The 18,104-nt window shown below is 46.4% G+C and overlaps 1 protein-coding gene across 1 annotated transcript in view; it reads left to right on the plus strand.

Moving 5' to 3' along the window:
* The window catches only part of WDR64 (WD repeat domain 64), a 540,197-nt gene that overhangs the window by 62,740 nt on the left and 459,353 nt on the right, over positions 1 to 18,104 (plus strand). The window contains exons 3-4 of the mRNA XM_029594015.1: positions 1,038 to 1,143; positions 5,823 to 5,932. Of these exons, the coding sequence (XP_029449875.1) occupies positions 1,038 to 1,143; positions 5,823 to 5,932 (216 nt within the window). The remainder of the gene's footprint in view (positions 1 to 1,037; positions 1,144 to 5,822; positions 5,933 to 18,104) is intronic.

Raw genomic sequence — 18,104 nt, forward strand, 5'->3', positions numbered from 1 at the left:
CTTTCCTCTCCTCTTCCCACCCCTTCTAAGGATGGCAGCCGCATGTGTTTTTAATGTGCATATTTGACTGCAGTGTACGTAGGCCTGCAGGTTTCCACAGACATTGCAAATAACGTGGGCTATTCAAAACTGCCCCATAGTATCTGAGTCAAATATACACATTGTGGTGAAGTTTCCAAGACTTACTCGAGAGCTACTTGGGTAAGATCGGGGGCTATATGGGGGGAATGGTTGAATCCAGGTAAGTGAGTACATTTGCACTTTTCCACCCATGTACTTTTTGCCATAGTAAAAAACATGTTCCCAGGGAAGTCATCTGATTGCAGGAGAAACCAATGCACACACACTTAGGGGCTAATTTGAAGCCTGTCCAAATAAGTTCAAAGTCTGTTGATAACTTTCACCTGCGGACTATGCACTGATTTTCACAGTGAAAGTAGGTGTATAATTGTACTTTGAAAATTACCCCAGGAAACTACCCACCCACACTTACAACCTAGTAACTTGTGTAGGTAGTTTTGTAGAGAAGAAAAAAATAACATGCATACTTTTGAAAAAGGAAACGTATGCATGAAGTTCTAAACATTTCCTATTCGGGAATCCCTCTGCTCACTGCAGGCTCTGCGCTCTTATGTGTTGCACCTGCACATGGGATGGAAAATTTTCAAAGAATCCATTTCTGTTGGCAAAGCACTGTTTTTTTTCCTGTGGAAATGGCTTTGAAAATTAGCCTCTTAAAAAACAAAAAATACTTTATGCTCCCATTGGAAATGACTTAAAAGAGTGAGTGCACTTTTTACCTGCATAGCTACCCAATCTTTAAACAAACCGAACGGCCATTTTGTGCATGACGATCAGGTTGGTTTGTGCAAGTTGGCAGATGCATGCATCATTTCTCAGCTGGGTAGCTTATTGATAACACACCTCATTATTTCTCAGATGCTTAGCTCTGTTTCTGAACCCTGTTTGCTGAGTCTGTTATTAAAATGTGAAAAAAATCGCAGAATGTGCAATTTAGATTCTTTGTTTGTTTTTAGATTTTTGGGTATTTCCAATCAGAAGAAAGCATCCTTGATTCCCAAATGGATGAAGAGAACTCCGTTTTCATGGTGTCCAAGCGAGAGAGAATTGAAAATGCAACTGGTACTGTTCATGTTTAATAGGAAATGGAAATGTGCAGTTAGTAACAAATCTCTTATCGGAATCTTTTGCAATTGTGTCCCTGCAACAGAAAAACAGCACTATACATCAGTGCCGGAAGTGAACCACAAAGTACCAGTAATGAGGGTAATAGTCAAATAGCCACCTTGATGCAAAATCTGTGGATGCTTTTTACCCATGGGCTTTGCACCAATAATTGAAGCAGAAGCGTTCACATACTTTTGCTTTGATTATTGCCTGGGAATAAGTACCTACAGAGATTACATCTGCTTTCTCTGGGGGTTACTCTGGCACTATGTGCAGTCAGAATGGCCAGAGAATAGATGCAGGATAAGCTCTGGCTGGATATTCATGAACTTTTATTAATTCACAATAAAAACAACTCTGCATATCTTCGCAGTTTTCAAAGAAGCAGTATAACAATTACAGTCTCTTGCCTGGGCCTTTCCTAAGGTTCCTCCTGTTTTCCTGAGGCCTCCTTTTCCCTTCTGGGCCTGGATAGATATCTACCTTCCCAGTGGACTCCTCCCGGACCAGGATTCCTTATTGACTGAGGCTTAAGGTAGACTGCTCCTTTAAGGTGTTCTGGGGTTTTCTTCTCAAATCTTCTCCCTCAGCTCAAACTTCTTAGAATAAGCGCTTGTCCTTACTAAGGGTATACTCCTAAAAAGACCCCTGTTTCTCTCTTCACTCCCCGCCCTTTGCCGGGGCTATTTAATCCATTTAAGTTTCCCTCTCCTCAAGTCATTTGGGAACCTGCTTCAGTGTTTGCGGGGTGCCCGCTGTTCTAGTCTGACTTGATTGCCCATAAGCTGACCCCACAGGGCTTTAAACTGGGGACAATTGCACTCTAAAACCACCGAATAAAGGAGCTCTGGAAGTATTCCCACTTCCATAACAGTTTGTCCTGCTGGTGTCAGCAGGATCTGACTGGTGCGGTACTACTGTCTGTCTCCATGCACACAGGTAAGTATCGCTTTCTTCTCATTGATATCCTCTCTCTTGATCAGGTCTTTATGAACAAGACTATTACTGCACCCTGAGTTTCATCCAGCTCCACCTGGATCACAGATGCTTTAAGTTCCCGATGTAGAATATCCACCAAGTTATAGCTTTGAGGTTTTGCAAGAGTGTATGCCCATTTGTGTTCCCACTTTTCATTCTTGTGCTGGGACCCATCCTCTGCAGCCTGCTCCTTCTTGCACTGTTCCACTACCTTGCACTCCCACTCTATGACTTCAAGCCATAAGCATTCTTTGTCCATGTGCTCTTCTGTCTTACAGTAGAAGCCTGCCCGTGGGGCTGGTTCTTGTTTAAATTTACCTGTTTCTACCAAGGACTCTTCATTTTTCTTCTTTTCCATATTGGCGGCGTTTTTCCTCATGTCCATTTCCTGCACAAAGGGAACAGAAGGAGAAAGTATCTGACCCATGTTACTGGATTTAGCCTTTTTCTTTCGATTTGAGGATCGACTTTGCTTTGGAGACTTTCATTTGGCCATGTGGACTTCAGTCTCTAGTGTCAATTGTATCACCATGTTGATGTCCATCACTTTTCTTCGATCATATCGACAGCCTCTGGCCAAGTGACCTCTCCTACCACAGTTGAAGCAAGCAGGAAAGGCTGTGGCCTGTGTCTACTTTAGAGGGCCATTTTTGAGTCCTCTTCTCTCATCACTGAGCTATGGAGCCTGTGTAGGCTGCCTTTCTAACCTCCGCACCACGTCAGGTATTAATTAGGCCTGATGGAAGGTGCCCACCACTTCTGGTACTTTTTACAAAGTGAGCCTGGGTTTCCAACAGAACCAATTCCTCATGATGCAGTCAAGTCCATCTAGGAACTGTTCCAGAAGCACCTGATTAGCTACCTCAAGGCCGGTTTTTACCTCTGGCTGCAGCCACTTCTATCCAGTGTCTTTCAGTCGGTGGAATAGAGTTCAGGAACTTTCCCCTGGCTGTAGAATGCTCCATCGGAACTGCTGACAGAAGGTTCCTGAAGTTTCTAGGATGGAGGCCTTCTCCCAGGACATTTATCATCCGCTCCATGTTCGCTTATTGTTCTTGATTGCACGGTGAATCTGTGAAAGGCTCTGCGCTGCTTCTGAGCATCTTCACAAGAAGCCTTCCACTTTCTTTTCTTTTTCTTGAAAACCAAATCCTGCCTGTTTGGCCCTGACTTGCTGTTAATTCCCTCTCTGTAGGTGGAGCTATTCTATTTAACCTGTTTAAATGCTGCTGTCTCTGAGCCCCAGGAAGCAGGTAATAGAAAAAAAATGTCTTCTGTTTGGTGTGAATTTCTGGCTGTGCATGTTTAGCTCAGAGATCCACGAACCAACACCATATGTGGCACTGTGTGCAGTCAGAATGGCAAGAAAATAGACAAAGATAGGCTCTGGCTGAATAACTTGTATTAATTCACAACAGAAAAGCAACTATGCATATCTTCACAGCTTACAATCAAAGAAGCGGTATAACATAGTCTCATGGTGTAGGCCTTTCTTAAGGTTCCTTCTGTTTCCTCGGGGCCTCCTGGTCCTTCCTGGGCCTGGCTAGAGATCTCTGGATCTGGTCCTTTAAGGTATTCTGGTTTTTCTTGTGTATACCCCTTTACGGTTATATTTTTTCCCTTGGAAATAATGAGCATAGTTTTGGAAATGTCAGCTGCACACAATATTTCCCTTCCTCAACCTAAACATGTAGAATAACGAGCGCAATTTTACCCTCGTTGAGGGTATGTCATTTTCAAACAGTCCCCTTCTGCTGGTAAAATACTATTTTACCTGTTGGAAATAGTTTTGAATATTGCCCTCCCATGTTTGTTATCTGTCTTATGTAAGATTTACAAACCAAGGGCCAGATTTACTAAGGCCTTTCTTCTATTCTGTGTCTATGGGGGAAAAAAACCTAAGTAAACCAGGCCTTCAGCTATCACAGAGCCGAAAGCAATACTTGTGAAAACGTCCTCATTGATGTCAGACCCCTGCATGGAGTTGATGGAATGACCAGTTCTTGGATACCCTGATCAGCTCTTGAATACCTGCTTCTAAGTCTTTTTAGCAGTTATTTACTCTATCAGGTTTTTGCTTTTCCTTTCTGAGCTTCATTGTTCATATTTCATTTTATACCCAATCTTATATCAGATCTTTCGGTGTCTTTGATTGGATATATGCATATTTTAAAATTGAGGTTAGTGATTGGTAGTGTTTCTGTTCAAGTGAGAAATTCAACTATGGGCTATTTTTATGCCTTAGAGGAGGGCTTTTTTTTTTTCCTTAGTGCTTCTGTGAACAGCATACTGTTAGGAGAATAACCAACTTCCTACCACAAGGTCAATAGTGTACAGCACATCTTGGAATAAAATATATGTTCTCATGTCTTTATAGCTGTTTGTTTGCATTACACAGTTTTCCAAGATATCCAAGATCTGAAACTGCTTGACCAGTTTTTGTTTTTCCAGATGTTTTTGCTATTTCTTAGGCTGGTTCATAGAGTTGTAAAGCTGTCCAGCTATTAGCAGAGTTTGGTCAATGGCTCTGACTGACAATGTCCTCTCCTTGATACTGTCCATGGAGTCACATGATAGTATGACAGTTGAGGAAGCAGGCAGGTCTAGTTTCCAGCAAGGACAGTTAATCCTAAAATAGAAATCTTCTGGTGTTAGTGTGGCTTCTTCTTCACCTAGGAACATAAGAAGAGTTATGGAAGTCTACCAATTTCCACCAACATGGATGTCGTCTCTGTGGGCAGTTTGTTGGGAAAAAGAGAAGAAAAGAGAGTAGAGGAGGAGAAAGAGAGACACACATCTGGGGAGAGCAAGAAAACAATCACATCTATAGATTTTCAGGCCAAGGGCACCCTTCTGGGCCTTCTTGAGACTGAAGTAATCTTGGGGGAACACATGAGCTCAGAGGCCATTATGGACTTGTATAAGGATTTAAAGGATGACCTGATTTTCTGTCAGTCCTACCTGGATTTATCAAGCTCCTGATCTCATTACATTTTCTTGCCTTTGGGTCTTTTCAAAGCAATATAGCTGTAGTGGCAGAATGTGGCAACTCAGTTTCTCCAGATATTTCCTCCAGATACTGCAAGCCATGAAAATCTGAGTTAGGAATTATATGAAATTGCTTTCTCAGTGGCCACAGCAGAGATACCTAATGTGATAGATGCTACTGACTGCACATATGTCATGCTGATCCAATAATATTAAAGGGGAGGTATCTTCTATAACAGGTAGCATATAATTCCCCAAATATGCAGGTGGTCTATGATACACTGCTAAATATTCTGAATATGGTGGTCAGCTACCCAGAGGCCTGCCATGATTTTGTTATCTTGTGTCTCTCAACCCTCTTCCAGCAGTTTTAAAAAAATTACTTGCCCTATATGTGGTAAATTGTGTGTTTGTCAAGTTCATGCATACATTTTCCTGGGCTGAATGGATGTGTTTCTGGGGATGGATCCGGATGGGGTTTGCATTTATGCACATACTTGTGGATTTAAAAAGCATTGCATAAACTTTCAAAAATGTATATAGATATTCTAGCAGATAGAGAAGGTTTGGTAGGAGTACTTTTCAAAGCAGACTTATCTAATGCCCATATTTCTTATTTTTCTGACTAACTGTAGACACGAGTTGAGCAAATTTTATATTGTTGGCAGGTGGAGGAAAAAAGCGAAGAGATACAATTCAGTGTATTGTAAAAGTTCCACAGATGGAAGCAATAATAACAGCTTCTGAGAAAGGAACATTATCATGGTATAACAACAAGGTAACTGACTATAGTTGACTATTCCTTCCTTTATTTGTTGACACTAAGATTCTTGCTGTAACCCTGATTAATATTGAGCATATGTAAAATGGTTCTTAGTGCCATGAATTGAGGGGCTGCAGCTCGCTAATCCAGACTGTCAGCAGCTGACATAAGTTTATAGCCAGGCCAAAGATTCAGGTGTTACAGTTAAGAGTTTAAATTGAGTAAATACTTTGCGGTTGAATCAATGCATATTTGTATTTTGGTTCTTTAATTCAAAGCTGTATTTAGAACTGCTTGGATGTTACTTGTTTTTTTTCCCCAAACATGTAAGCCCAAGCACATTGCACTAATCACTGTGACTGTGATGGAGTGTACCGACAATTCCCTCATTCTACCTTAAGGAGCCCTGTTCAAGATTTTAATCCAGTCCTCCTTAAGACAGAATGCCACAAGGGATTCTGGATGAAGGGAGGTTCTCTTCACCCTACCGTAAGAACCCAGGCCTTGAAAGGCTTGGGGAGGCCACTGAGATGAGGTAGGACCTCACAAATCACCCAGACGGTGGATGTTTACCTGTTGTGCCTGATGCAAGGAGAGCTACTATCTTGATTCTTGTATCTTTGAAGCACTGTAAATAAATATTTGCACCATAACTGAGTTGGTCCAATCTTATATTTCTGAACTATTCCGGCAGCACAGCAGGCCCGAATACGCTATATTGACTCATTTCTGTTGCATGGGTGACAGTAGTAAGGTTATCTCTTGAGAAACATGAACTAAGGTTAGGAACAAGCTGAAATTGGTAGAAAGTGGATCTTACAGAGTTATTAACATATAGAAACATAGAAATGACGGCAGAAGAAGACCAATAGGCCCACCCAGTCTGCCCAGCAAGCTTTCACATTTATTTTCTCATACTTATCTGTTACTCCGACCGCTGAGTTCAGGGCCCTTATTGGTAGCTTTTTTATTCTAATTTCCTTCCACCCCCGCCATTGATGCAGAGAGCAGTGTTGGAGCTGTATCAAAGTGAAGTATAAGGTAGTTTGAGGGTAGTATCCGTCGTATCGAGCAAGTTACCCCGATGTTTGTATACTCATACTGCTTAGATCAATGCCTCCTTGTTAGATGTTGGCTGGATGTAAATCCTATTTCTTCATTCCCCCCCCCCCCTGCTGTTGAAGCAGTGAGATGTGCTGGATATGCATTCAAAGTGAAGTAACAGGCTTAATTGGTTTGGGGTAGTAACCGCTGCAACAAGCAAGCTACTCCCTCGCTTATTTGTTTACCCAGACTGTGCAATTCAGTCCTTGTTGGTTGTTGCCTGAATGTAAATCCTGTTATCTTCATCCCCCCCTGCCATTGAAGCAGAGATAACGTTGAAGCAGAGATTTACACTGGATATGCGTTGAAAGTGAAGTATCAGGCTTAATTGGTTTGGGGTAGTAACCGCCTCAACAAGCAAGCTACTCCCACGCATATTTGTTTACCCAGACTGTGCTACCTTGTTGGTTGTTGCCTGAATGCAAATCCTCTTTTCCATATTTCCTCTTGCCGTTGAAGCATAGAGCAATGTTGGAGTGGAATTAACCGTGTGAACGTTTATTGAATAAGGGTATTAATCACCAGGTAGTAGCAGTCATTCCTGCAAGCCACCCCCATACCTCTTCTCTTCATTCCCATCCTCCAGGCTTTATGGATCCACAGTGTTTATTCCAAGTGCCTTTGAAATCCTTCTCAGTTTTGGTCTTCACCTCTTCCTCCGGAAGGGCGTCCAGGCATCCTCCATCCTCTCTGTGAAGAAATACTTCCTGACATTGGTTCTGAGTCTTCCTCCCTGGAGTTTTAAATTGTGATCCCTGGTTCTGCTGATTTTTTTGCAATGGAAAAGGTTTGTCGTTGACTTTGGATCATTAAAACCTTTCAAGTATCTGAACGTCTGTATCATATCACCCCTGCTCCTCCTTTCCTCTAGGATATACATATTTAAATTCTTCAATCTCTCATAAGTCAGTCGATGAAGACCATCCACCTTTTTGGTCACCCTTCTCTGGACCACCTCCATCCTATCTCTGTCCCTTCGGAGATATGGTTTCCAGAGCTGAGCACAGTACTCCAGGTGAAGCCTCACCAAGGACCTGTACAAGGGGATAATCACTTCCCTTTTCTTACTCGATATTCCTCTCTATGTAGCCAAGCATTCTTCTGGCTTTAACTATCGACTTGTCACATTGTTTCGCCAACTTCAGATCGTTAGACACTATCACCCCAAGGTCTCGCTCCTGCTCCGTGCACATCAGCCCTTCACCCCCATTGAATACATTTCTTTCGGATTTCCACAGCCCATATGGATGACTGCACTTCTTGGCATTGAATTTCAGCTGCCATAACTTCGACCAGTCTTCCAGCCTCCTTAAATCCCATCTCATTCTCTCCACACCTTCTGGCGTGTCCACTCTGTTGCAGATCTTAGTATCATCTGCAAATAGACAAACCTTATCTTCTAGCCCGTCCGCGCTGTTGCTCACAAAGATATTGAACAGGACCGGTCCCAACACTGACGCTTGCGGTACTCCGCTCATCACCGCTCTCTCTTTAGAGTAAGTTCCATTTACCATCACACATTGTCTTCTGTCCTTCAACCAGTTTGCTATCCAGGCCACCAATTTGGCACTCACACCCAAGCTTCTCGTTTTATTCAAAAGCCTCCTGTGCGGGACGTCATCACAGGGGGACGCCAAAGAGAGAATAAGAAGCAGGGCGGCGCGGCACGCACACCCTATGGTACCTGGACAACATGGCGGGATGCTGCACCCAAGCCGGACCAGGGATGCCGGAGAGGACAGCAGGCAGACACCGCGGCAGCCAGACGTCCATCAACCACGGGAGGAGTCGCAAAAAAGGTAAGGTGGGCGGAGTGAAGACGTCGGGCAGCGACAGTCGTAACAGAGACATGCTCTACAGTTGTGTCGTGGTCTATGTGGATGACATCCTGGTTTTTTCACAAGACCTTTAAAGCTACCGCTGGAACGTCCTAAACGTCCTACAACGCTTAAGGGAGAACCAGTTGTATGCCAAGCTGGAAAAATGCTCTTTTCACAAGGAGTCTGTCCCTTTTCTGGGCTTTGTGGTCTCTAGCCAGGAATTTCAAATGGATCCTCAGAAGACTAAAAGCATCCGAGACTGGCCCCAGCTACTGGGTCTCAAGGCACGCCGAAGATTTCTAGGCTTCTCTAATTACTATAGGTCATTTATCAATCACTATTCGAAACTAACCGCTCCACTCACAGCCATGACACGAAAGGGTGCTGACCCATCCCAATGGTCATCCGAAGCTGTATCAGCCTTCCAGAAACTTAAGGAAGCATTCCTGCAGGAGCCATGCCTGCGTCATCTGGATCCCCGATGACCCTTCATCGTTGAGAGACGCTTCAGATGTCGGTGTTGGTGTTGTGCTCAGCCAGCATTCTATTAACCATACCTTACACCCGTGTTCGTTCTTTTCCCGACGCTTCTCTCCAGCTGAGTGCAATTATAGGATCGGGGACAAAGAATTGCTGGCGATCAAATTAGCTTTTGAAGAGTGGTGCCCCTGGCTCGAGGAAGCACAGCATCAAATAACAGTGTACATGGATCACAAGAACCTCGAGTACCTACATATCGAGCAACGCCTGAACCTCAGACAGGCACCTAGGTCTCTTTTTTTCACCTGATTTAATTTCCTTCTTCAGTACCGACCAGCTGACAAGAACGTGCGAGCAGATGCTCTCTCTCGCTCATTTACTACTGATGATGTCCCAGATGTTCTCCGGCACATCATGAACCCTACTAAGGTAGTTCTCTCCGCTTCTCACTCCCTGACCTCTTCATAAGAAGATCCTCTGACGGGTGCATGATTCCCTGCTCTCTGGTCATCCCGGGCAAGCAAGAACGCTCGCTACACTCCAGAGGTTCTATTGGTGGCTGACCATGAAACAGGACGCTCAAGCCTATGTGGAATCGTGCTCCACTTGTGCTCATCAAAAGCCGCCGACAGGCCGTCCCTGGGGCCTCCTACAACCTCTCCCTGCACGTAGCGAGCCATGGACACATATTCACGGATTTTATTGTAGATCTACCTTCTTCCAGTGGCAACAATACCATTTGGGTCACTGTGGACCACTTTTCGAAGATGGCTCACTTCATGGCGTTACCTGGCCTGCCTTCAGCTCCAGAGCTAGCCAAACTATTCATCAGACACATCTTTCATCTCCATGGACTCCAGAGGCACATCCTCTCGGATAGGGGCGTCCAATTCATGGCCAGGTTCTGGAGGTTGCTGTGTAAAAAATTTGACATTGCCCTGGACCTCACATCGGCCTATCATCCACAGGCCCATGGACAGACAGAAAGGGCAAATTGTACCCTGAAGCAGTTCCTTCGAGCGTACGTGAATTCCCAGCAGAACGACTGTCCGATTTATTGCCATGGGCCGAGATCACCTTGAACTCCCATCAATCTACAGCCACAGGATCGTCCCCCTTCCAAGTTGTGTACGGATGTCAGCCTTTGCCTCCTCTTCCGATTCCTCTGTCTGTACCCTCACCAGCTGCACAAGCCTCTGCTCAAGAACTGCATCAACTCTGGGAGCATACTAAGCAATTGCTGCAACAAGCAGCACTAAAATCTAAGAGATTCTACGATGCCCATCATCGGGCAGCTCCTCAATTGAACCCTGGTGACAAGGTGTGGCTCAGAACCTGCTTTATTTGTCTAAAGTTGCCTTCAGCCCGCTTTGCTTCCAGATACATTGGACCCTTTCCTGTACTTCGCCGGCTGGGGCCGGTCACCTACAGCCTTCGTCTACCCACTTCGCTCAAAATCCATAACACTTTTCTCATCTCGCTGTTAAAACTACTCATATTATCTGAATTCTCCAAGAAACCTCCTGAACCTCAACCTCTAACTTCGGAGGATGACATCACCTATCAGGTTGAGGACATCTTGGATGTAAGGAAGCGCGGGAAGCATTGGGAATATCTGATCTCGTGGGAAGGATTGGGCTCCGAAGAGAACAGCTGGGAGCCTGCTACTAACATCCACTACTGCTCACCTCCTTCTTTGCTTATCTGACTCCACGGGGTAGATTGGCAGCCTCCGCTAGCTGCCGATGACCTGCCTACCACTCCCAGGCCTCCCGGGTCAGCACAGACACCGCCAACTGCCATCTTGCCATCAGGTCCCTCTAGGCGCGAGCACACGGGCCAGTCTTATCCACGTCATGGCGGGAACCTCGGGGGCGTCCCCTCCAGATGACGTCAATCCTCTCGGATATATAAACCAGCTGGCCCTGTCTAAGGACGATTTGGCAAAGAGTCTCATCCTTGCTAATTCCACCTCGTTTCCTGAGGATCCTGCATTCCAGTTCCTGTTCCAACGTGGACGTCACAGGTACCTGCTCCTCGGGGTCCTCTCTCTCTTCCTGGCTATCCATTCCTCGGAGGGCCTGATGCCTGGAACTCTGCCTGCCCCGTTTCCTAGGGCTTTCCTGGAACCAACTGTGCTCTTTTGTGAGTACTCCGCCCTGCGGATCACTTTCTGCACTACCAAGTGCTTCTGTGGTGTACCCCGCACTGCGGGCCATTACCATTTCTACAGAGGACTCCTTCAGAGGTACCCGCTCTACGACCCTTACCACTCTATCGAGGACCTCACAGGCACACCCCACCTTGCGGACCGCTACCAGCTCTACCGAGGACCCTTGCGGGCCATTACCATCTCTACAGAAGACCTCTTCGGTGTACCCGCTCCACGGTCCTCTACCAACGCTATGGAGGTATTCCCTCTGGGCAAGTCCTATTCCATTGACCCTGTGTCTCTGGGTTTGTGTGACCTCCTCTCTGGCTCCACGGGTAGTGCTTCTATCTCTTTAATAAAGACTCTGTATTGCTTCCGTGTCTATCCCCAGCTGACACCTAGCCTCCTGACAGTGAGGCTCACGGGGCTCCTCTGCTTCGGCCCAGGATTCACTTACCAACTGATATTTACAGAATCCTAACACATCACAGATCTGTTTTCCCACAATTCAACATCAGTTTATTTGACAATATTCAATTGCTAATCAGAACTAAAAATTCAGATAATTCCCTCAAAACCTTCTCATGGTCTTTGACGAGTTCAATAAAAATCTGAATGTCATAAGCATAGAATAAACAATTAAACCCTGCTGTGTAGCTGTGTTTAAAAAAGGATTGGATAAGTTCTTGGAGGAGAAGTCCATTACCTGCTATTAAGTTCACTTAGAGAATAGCCACTGCCATTAGCAATGGTTACATGGAATAGACTTAGTTTTTGGGTACTTGCCAGGTTCTTATGGCCTGGATTGGCCACTGTTGGAAACAGGATGCTGGGCTTGATGGACCCTTGGTCTGACCCAGTATGGCATTTTCTTATGTTCTTATGTTCTTATTCCTTATCAGCTGTCCCAGAGGTTGAATGTAAAATGTTAAAAAATGGGGAAAAACATCCCTATGACACTCCACATTTAAGAACTTGAGGTCTGAAATCTGAGTGCCATATTTTTAATTTGTTAAAAAGGAGTCAAACCATCACGCCATTGTTTCAGAGAGTCATGAGACATTCCAATAGAATCTCATGGTCTATAGTGTAAGGCAGTGGAGAGGTCCATCAGAATAACAAGTGAATTTTTTTCCCTTGTCCAGACTCCACAGAGAATCTATTAAAATAGTTAAGGCAGTTTCCATGCTATATAAGTCATGGAAAAGCATCTAGGTGTCATTGTGGATAATATGTTAGTCCTCTGCTCAGTGTGCAGTGGCAGCCAAGAAAGCAAATAGAAAGCTAGGGGTTATTAGGAAAGGAATGGAGAATAAAACAAAGAATATCATAATGCTTCTTTTCGCTTCATGGTGTGACCTCATCTTATGCATTGTGTTCAATTCTGGTCACCGTATCTCAAATAAGATATAGAAGAATTAGAAAAGGTATAGAGAAGGATGACCAAAATGATAAAAGGGATGGAACGATTCTCTTATGAGGAAAGGCTAAGGAGGCAAGGGCTGTTCAGCTCGGAGAAGAGACAGCTGAGGAGAGATATGATAGAGTTCTATAAAATAATGAACAGAAATGAATGGGTAAACGGAAATTGGTTGTTTACTTTTTCAAAAAGTACAAAGACTAAGGGACATGCAATGAAGTTACTAAGTAGTATATTTGAAACAAATAGAAGAAAGTATTTTTTACTCAGTGTGTTATTAAGCTTTGGAATTCATTCCCAGAGGATGTGATGAAAGCTGTTAGTGTATCTGGGTTTAAAAATGGTTTGGACAATTTCCTGGAAGAAAAGTCCATAAACCATTATTAAGGTGGACTTGGGGGAAAATCCAATGATTATCCCTGAGATAAGCATGAAATCTATTTACCTTTTCGCATCCTGGATGAGGAGATCACACTTAATATCGTGGTTGAGCCCCTGACTCACTCTTCCAGCACCCAATGTGGATTCTTCACGGGGGAAGGATATACCTTTATGACCCAAAGTGTTGGCTGATTCCTTAATCATCTTTGTGCCAATAAAGAGTCAGTACTCGGTGAATATGTTCCAACAAAACAACTTTACTTAGGTATTTCTTCTACAGAAATAATTTGACACAGTATATATTTCTTTCTTGTGGCATCCATAAAGCATCAATAACATTTTCAATAAATGAATCAGTGTTTCTCTAGATCACTCCCTGAGGTCCCCTCTGTTCCTTCTGGATTTTAGGGAAGCCTCTGGGTATGTTGTAAGGTTTCTTCTGTCTGACAAGGGTTCCACTCTGTACCTGGATTCCACTGCTTGATCTTTGCTGGTTTTCTTCTCTCCTCTCTTGACACTGCCTCTGCTGTCTCTGCTTTGTTAGCAACAGATAGATAGCTCTATTCTATTTTCATCCTAAGTGATACCAAATGGGCAATCACACCTCTAAACGGTTTCTTCCATTTTGATACTGAGTCCCTCAGGCTGAATGCCACAGGGTATTTTCTTACATAAGCAAAACAGGAGGTTTTAGTAGAAGCGGTGTTGTGTTTACGTCAGAGTCTTTCATGGCATCTGAGGGAGGTGTTTAAAACTGTAATGAACTGGTGTACCAGGGGGCATGAGTCTTAGATTTGACACGTACATGTTGTGCGTCCCGGCTGCGCTGGTGCCGCGACCTGGCCTGCTCACCTCGCGCTTCCCTCCACGAGCTCCAGGCACTCCTCTCGCGCTGCTGCAGCCAGCTCATGGCGTCCTCTGCTCCTTCTCCGCACACCTCCGTCGTTTCAGGTCTCACAGCGGAGCTCCTGTCGGGGCTCCATGTCCTCGGCATTCTTGGCCCCGCCCCTAGGCGTGCGCGTGGTCTGCGCTCCCTCCTTTAAAGGGCCCAGGGCGGAAACCTCGGGCCGGTCGCCTCCCGATGACATCACTTGAGCACCACTTAAAAGGTGAGGACTTTCCCACAGTTCCTCGCCTGTGTTCCTGCTTCCTTGTTCCAGTCCTTGTTCCAGTGTTCCTGCGCCCTTGTTCCAGTGTTCCTGCATTCTTGTTCCAGCCCTTGTTCCAGTGTTCCTGCGAACCTGTGTCTTCCAGTGCTCCTGCGTTCCTGTGGTCCTTCCTGTGTTCCAGCATCTACGTTCCGCTACCCAGGTTGTACCTTCTCGGACTGAAACTCTGCACTGACCTCGGCTTGCCTTTGACCACGTTTGGACCGCTGCCTGGATCTGATCTCTGCTTGCTACTGACCACGCTCGGACTGATACCCGGAACTTACCTTGGCTTGCTACTGACCACGCTCGGACTGATACCTGGAACTGACCCCTGCTTGCTACTGACCACGCTCGGACTGATACCTGGAACTGACCCCTGCTTGCTACTGACCACGCTCGGACTGATACCTGGAACTGACCCCTGCTTGCTAATGACCACGCTTGGACTGATACCTGGAACTGACTCTTGCTTGCTACTGGCAACGCTCGGACTGATACCTGGAACTTACCTCGGCTTGCTACTGACCACTCTCAGACTGATATCTGGAACTGACCCCTGCTTGCTACTGACAATGCTCGGACTGTTACCTGGAACTGACCCCTGCTTGCTACTGACCACACTCGGACTGATAACTGAACTGACTCTTGCTTTAGCTGACCACCTTTGGTCGAATACCCTGGCTTTAACCCTTGCGCTCCACTCGGACACTCTTTGCTTCTCCCGTGACCACCAGGCCTTCCTGTTCTGACGTTACCCATGGCCTTCTCCAAGCTGGACCACTAGGCGCTGCCTATCCTGACCGGAGGACCTTCAGTTCCTGTTCCGCTTCAGTGGTCTCCGGCACTCTCGGTTCTTTTCTTGCTTATCTGTTCTCCACTAGCCACGCACCTTTGCTCTTGGTGGGCACACCTCTCTGCTACCTCTCTGGGAGACTCTCTGAGGCCCACCTAAGTCCAGGCAGTCCGGGAATCCAAGGGCTCAACCCATGGAGCCCCTGGACTGTTATTGGTGAAGCTTCAGCTAGCCTCTGTCTCTTCGTGTGCTCCGCCTCCTGGCGGCAGGCACCCTCTGGGAACCCTCAGAGAGCCGTACCTATCCTGCGCCAGACCAAGGGTCCACCTCCAGCGCAACAGGTTGCCAAGGCCATGGACTCGGCGGAGGCCTCCGCCTTATAGGCTATTCCTGGTCTGGCTACATGTGTCCGGGAGCAGCAGCAATTCATCAAGGCATTGGCCACCTCAGTAGAGAGACTACGCTCACAACTCGAAGAGTCCACCATGGCCAACCCAGGAACTCTACCTAACCACGATTCCTCTGCCTCATCGCTCTCACGGGCACTGCTGGCCCTCCCAGCTCCTCCCTGTTTCAGTGGGGAATCTCGTCTTTGCCGGGGTTTTATCAACCAGTGTTACATGCAATTTGCATAACAGCCTTCTTTATTCCCAGAAGAAGTGATGAAGATCACTTTTATCTTATCTTGTTTGGAAGGGAAAGCCCTGGCATGGGCCTCTCCGCTTTAGGAGCGTGCTGACTCTGTACTTCAGCAGCTTCTCCAATTAATTTCCATGTTCTGACACACCTTTGATGACCCAGGCCGACAGGCGGTCACCGACCACCATCTCCTCCACCTCCACCAGGGATCCCATTCCCTTTCAGAATTCACCGTGGAGTTCCGAACCCTGGCTACGGAATTGGGATGGCAGGAAGACTACCTGCAGGCACTCTTATCTCGAGGGCTTGTCACCCGCTCTGAAAGACGAGTTGGCAGCCTGAGAGATTCTAACCTTACTGGAGGACCTCATCTTGTTAGTTGGGCGGATTGACCACCACCTCCGGGAACGGCACCGGGAAGTAAAAAACAGCTGACAACTAACCCTGGAACCACCTCGGTTCATTAGCCCCAGATCATGCATCATCGGCGGCTACTCCTTCAAAAGAAGAACCGATGCAAAATAAACTGCAGTCGTCTTACTCCCGAGGAACGCCTCCGAAGATGGAAGTCCGGTCTCTGCCTCTACTGTGGGGGTCCTGGCCACCTTATCCAGACCTGTCCGGTGCTTCCGGGAAACTCCAAAGCCTAAGCCCGGTGGGGGTCCCGAGCTTGGGCACTACAGTTACCAGCCCTCAACTTTTGCTGCCTGTCTCCCTCCTAAGGGAGGCACTTTCCTTCTCCACCACCGCCCTTGTGGATACTGGGGCCGGTGGGAATTTCAATCTAGAAGAACTAGTTACACTCCTCCAAATTCCTACTCAACCCCTTGAGGTGCCTTTGCGAATCGCCTCCATCCATGGAGAACCTTTACCTGATTGCATTACCCATCGCACCCTAGCCATCCAACTGACTGTAGGGACTCTCCATGAAGAAGAGATAACCCTTCTGATCCTAAAACGGTCAGTCAACCCCATTGTCCTTGGTCTACCATGGCTACAATTGCACTCGCCACATTTTGATTGGGAGTCGCTCCAGCTTACCCATTGGGGTCCTCGGTGCTAAACCCAGTGTCTACGGTGGGTATCCCCGTCCATTCCAGTGTTAATATCCACGCCCCTTCCCGGGCTACCTACACCCTACGCTGACTACCAAGATGTCTTCTCCAAACAACAAGCCGACATTCTACCCCCTCTCCGGAAGTTTAACTGCCCAATCGAACTACTACCTGGCAGCACACCTCCCAAGGGCAGAACTTACCGCTCTCGCTTCCAGAGACCCAGGCTATGTCTGCCTATATCAAAGAAAACCTAGCCAAAGGGTTCATTAGGCCCTCTACATCCCCTGCGGGCGTTGGGTTCTTTTTTGTGAAAAAAAAGGACGGTACCTTAAGGCCGTGTATTGACTACCGAGGTCTGAATGCCATTACCCACAAAGACCAGTACCCATTGCTGCTCATCAGTGAGCTGTTCGATCAGCTCCAGAGGGCTCGAATCTTTACCAAGTTGGACCTATGTGGGACCTATAATTTGGTCTGCATTCAACCCGAGGATATATGGAAAACCGCGTTTAATACGCTGGATGGACACTACGAATTCGTGGTAATGCCCTTTGGGCTATGCAATGCCCCTGCCATCTTCCAGAGTATGATGAATGAGATCTTCCGAGACCTCCTATACTCCTTTGTCGTGGTCTATTTGGATGAAATCTTGATCTTTTCTAAGGATCTGGAATCCCATCGCTCTCATGTTCAGACCGTTCTTCAGCGACTTAGGGACCACCATCTCTACGCCAAACTTGAAAAATGCCTTTTTGAGCAGTCTAGCCTTCCATTCCTGGGTTACATCATTTCCAGCCAAGGATTCACCATGGTCCCAGACAAGCTCCAAGGGATTCGTGATTGGCCTCAGCCAGTAGGCCTGCGGGCCGTGCAAAGATTATTGGGATTCATGAACTATTACCATCACTTTATCGCAGACTACTCCACACTGGCTGCTCCACTCACCACCATGACTAAGAAGGGATGTGATCTCCAGGAGTGGAGTCCTAAAGCCCAGTCCGCATTCCAGGCACTTAAAGGCCTTCTGCACCGGTCCATGTCTCCATCATCCAGACCCGAAACGCCCCTTCATCGTTGAGGTTGACGTGTCCGCCATTGGCGCCGGGGCCGTCCTCAGTCAATACTCCACCAAGGGAGCCCTTGTTCCGTGCTCTTTTTACTCCCACAAGTTTTCACCTGCAGAACATAA

This window comes from Rhinatrema bivittatum, chromosome 3 (assembly GCF_901001135.1).
Source record: "Rhinatrema bivittatum chromosome 3, aRhiBiv1.1, whole genome shotgun sequence".
Taxonomy (NCBI): Eukaryota; Metazoa; Chordata; class Amphibia; order Gymnophiona; family Rhinatrematidae; genus Rhinatrema; species Rhinatrema bivittatum.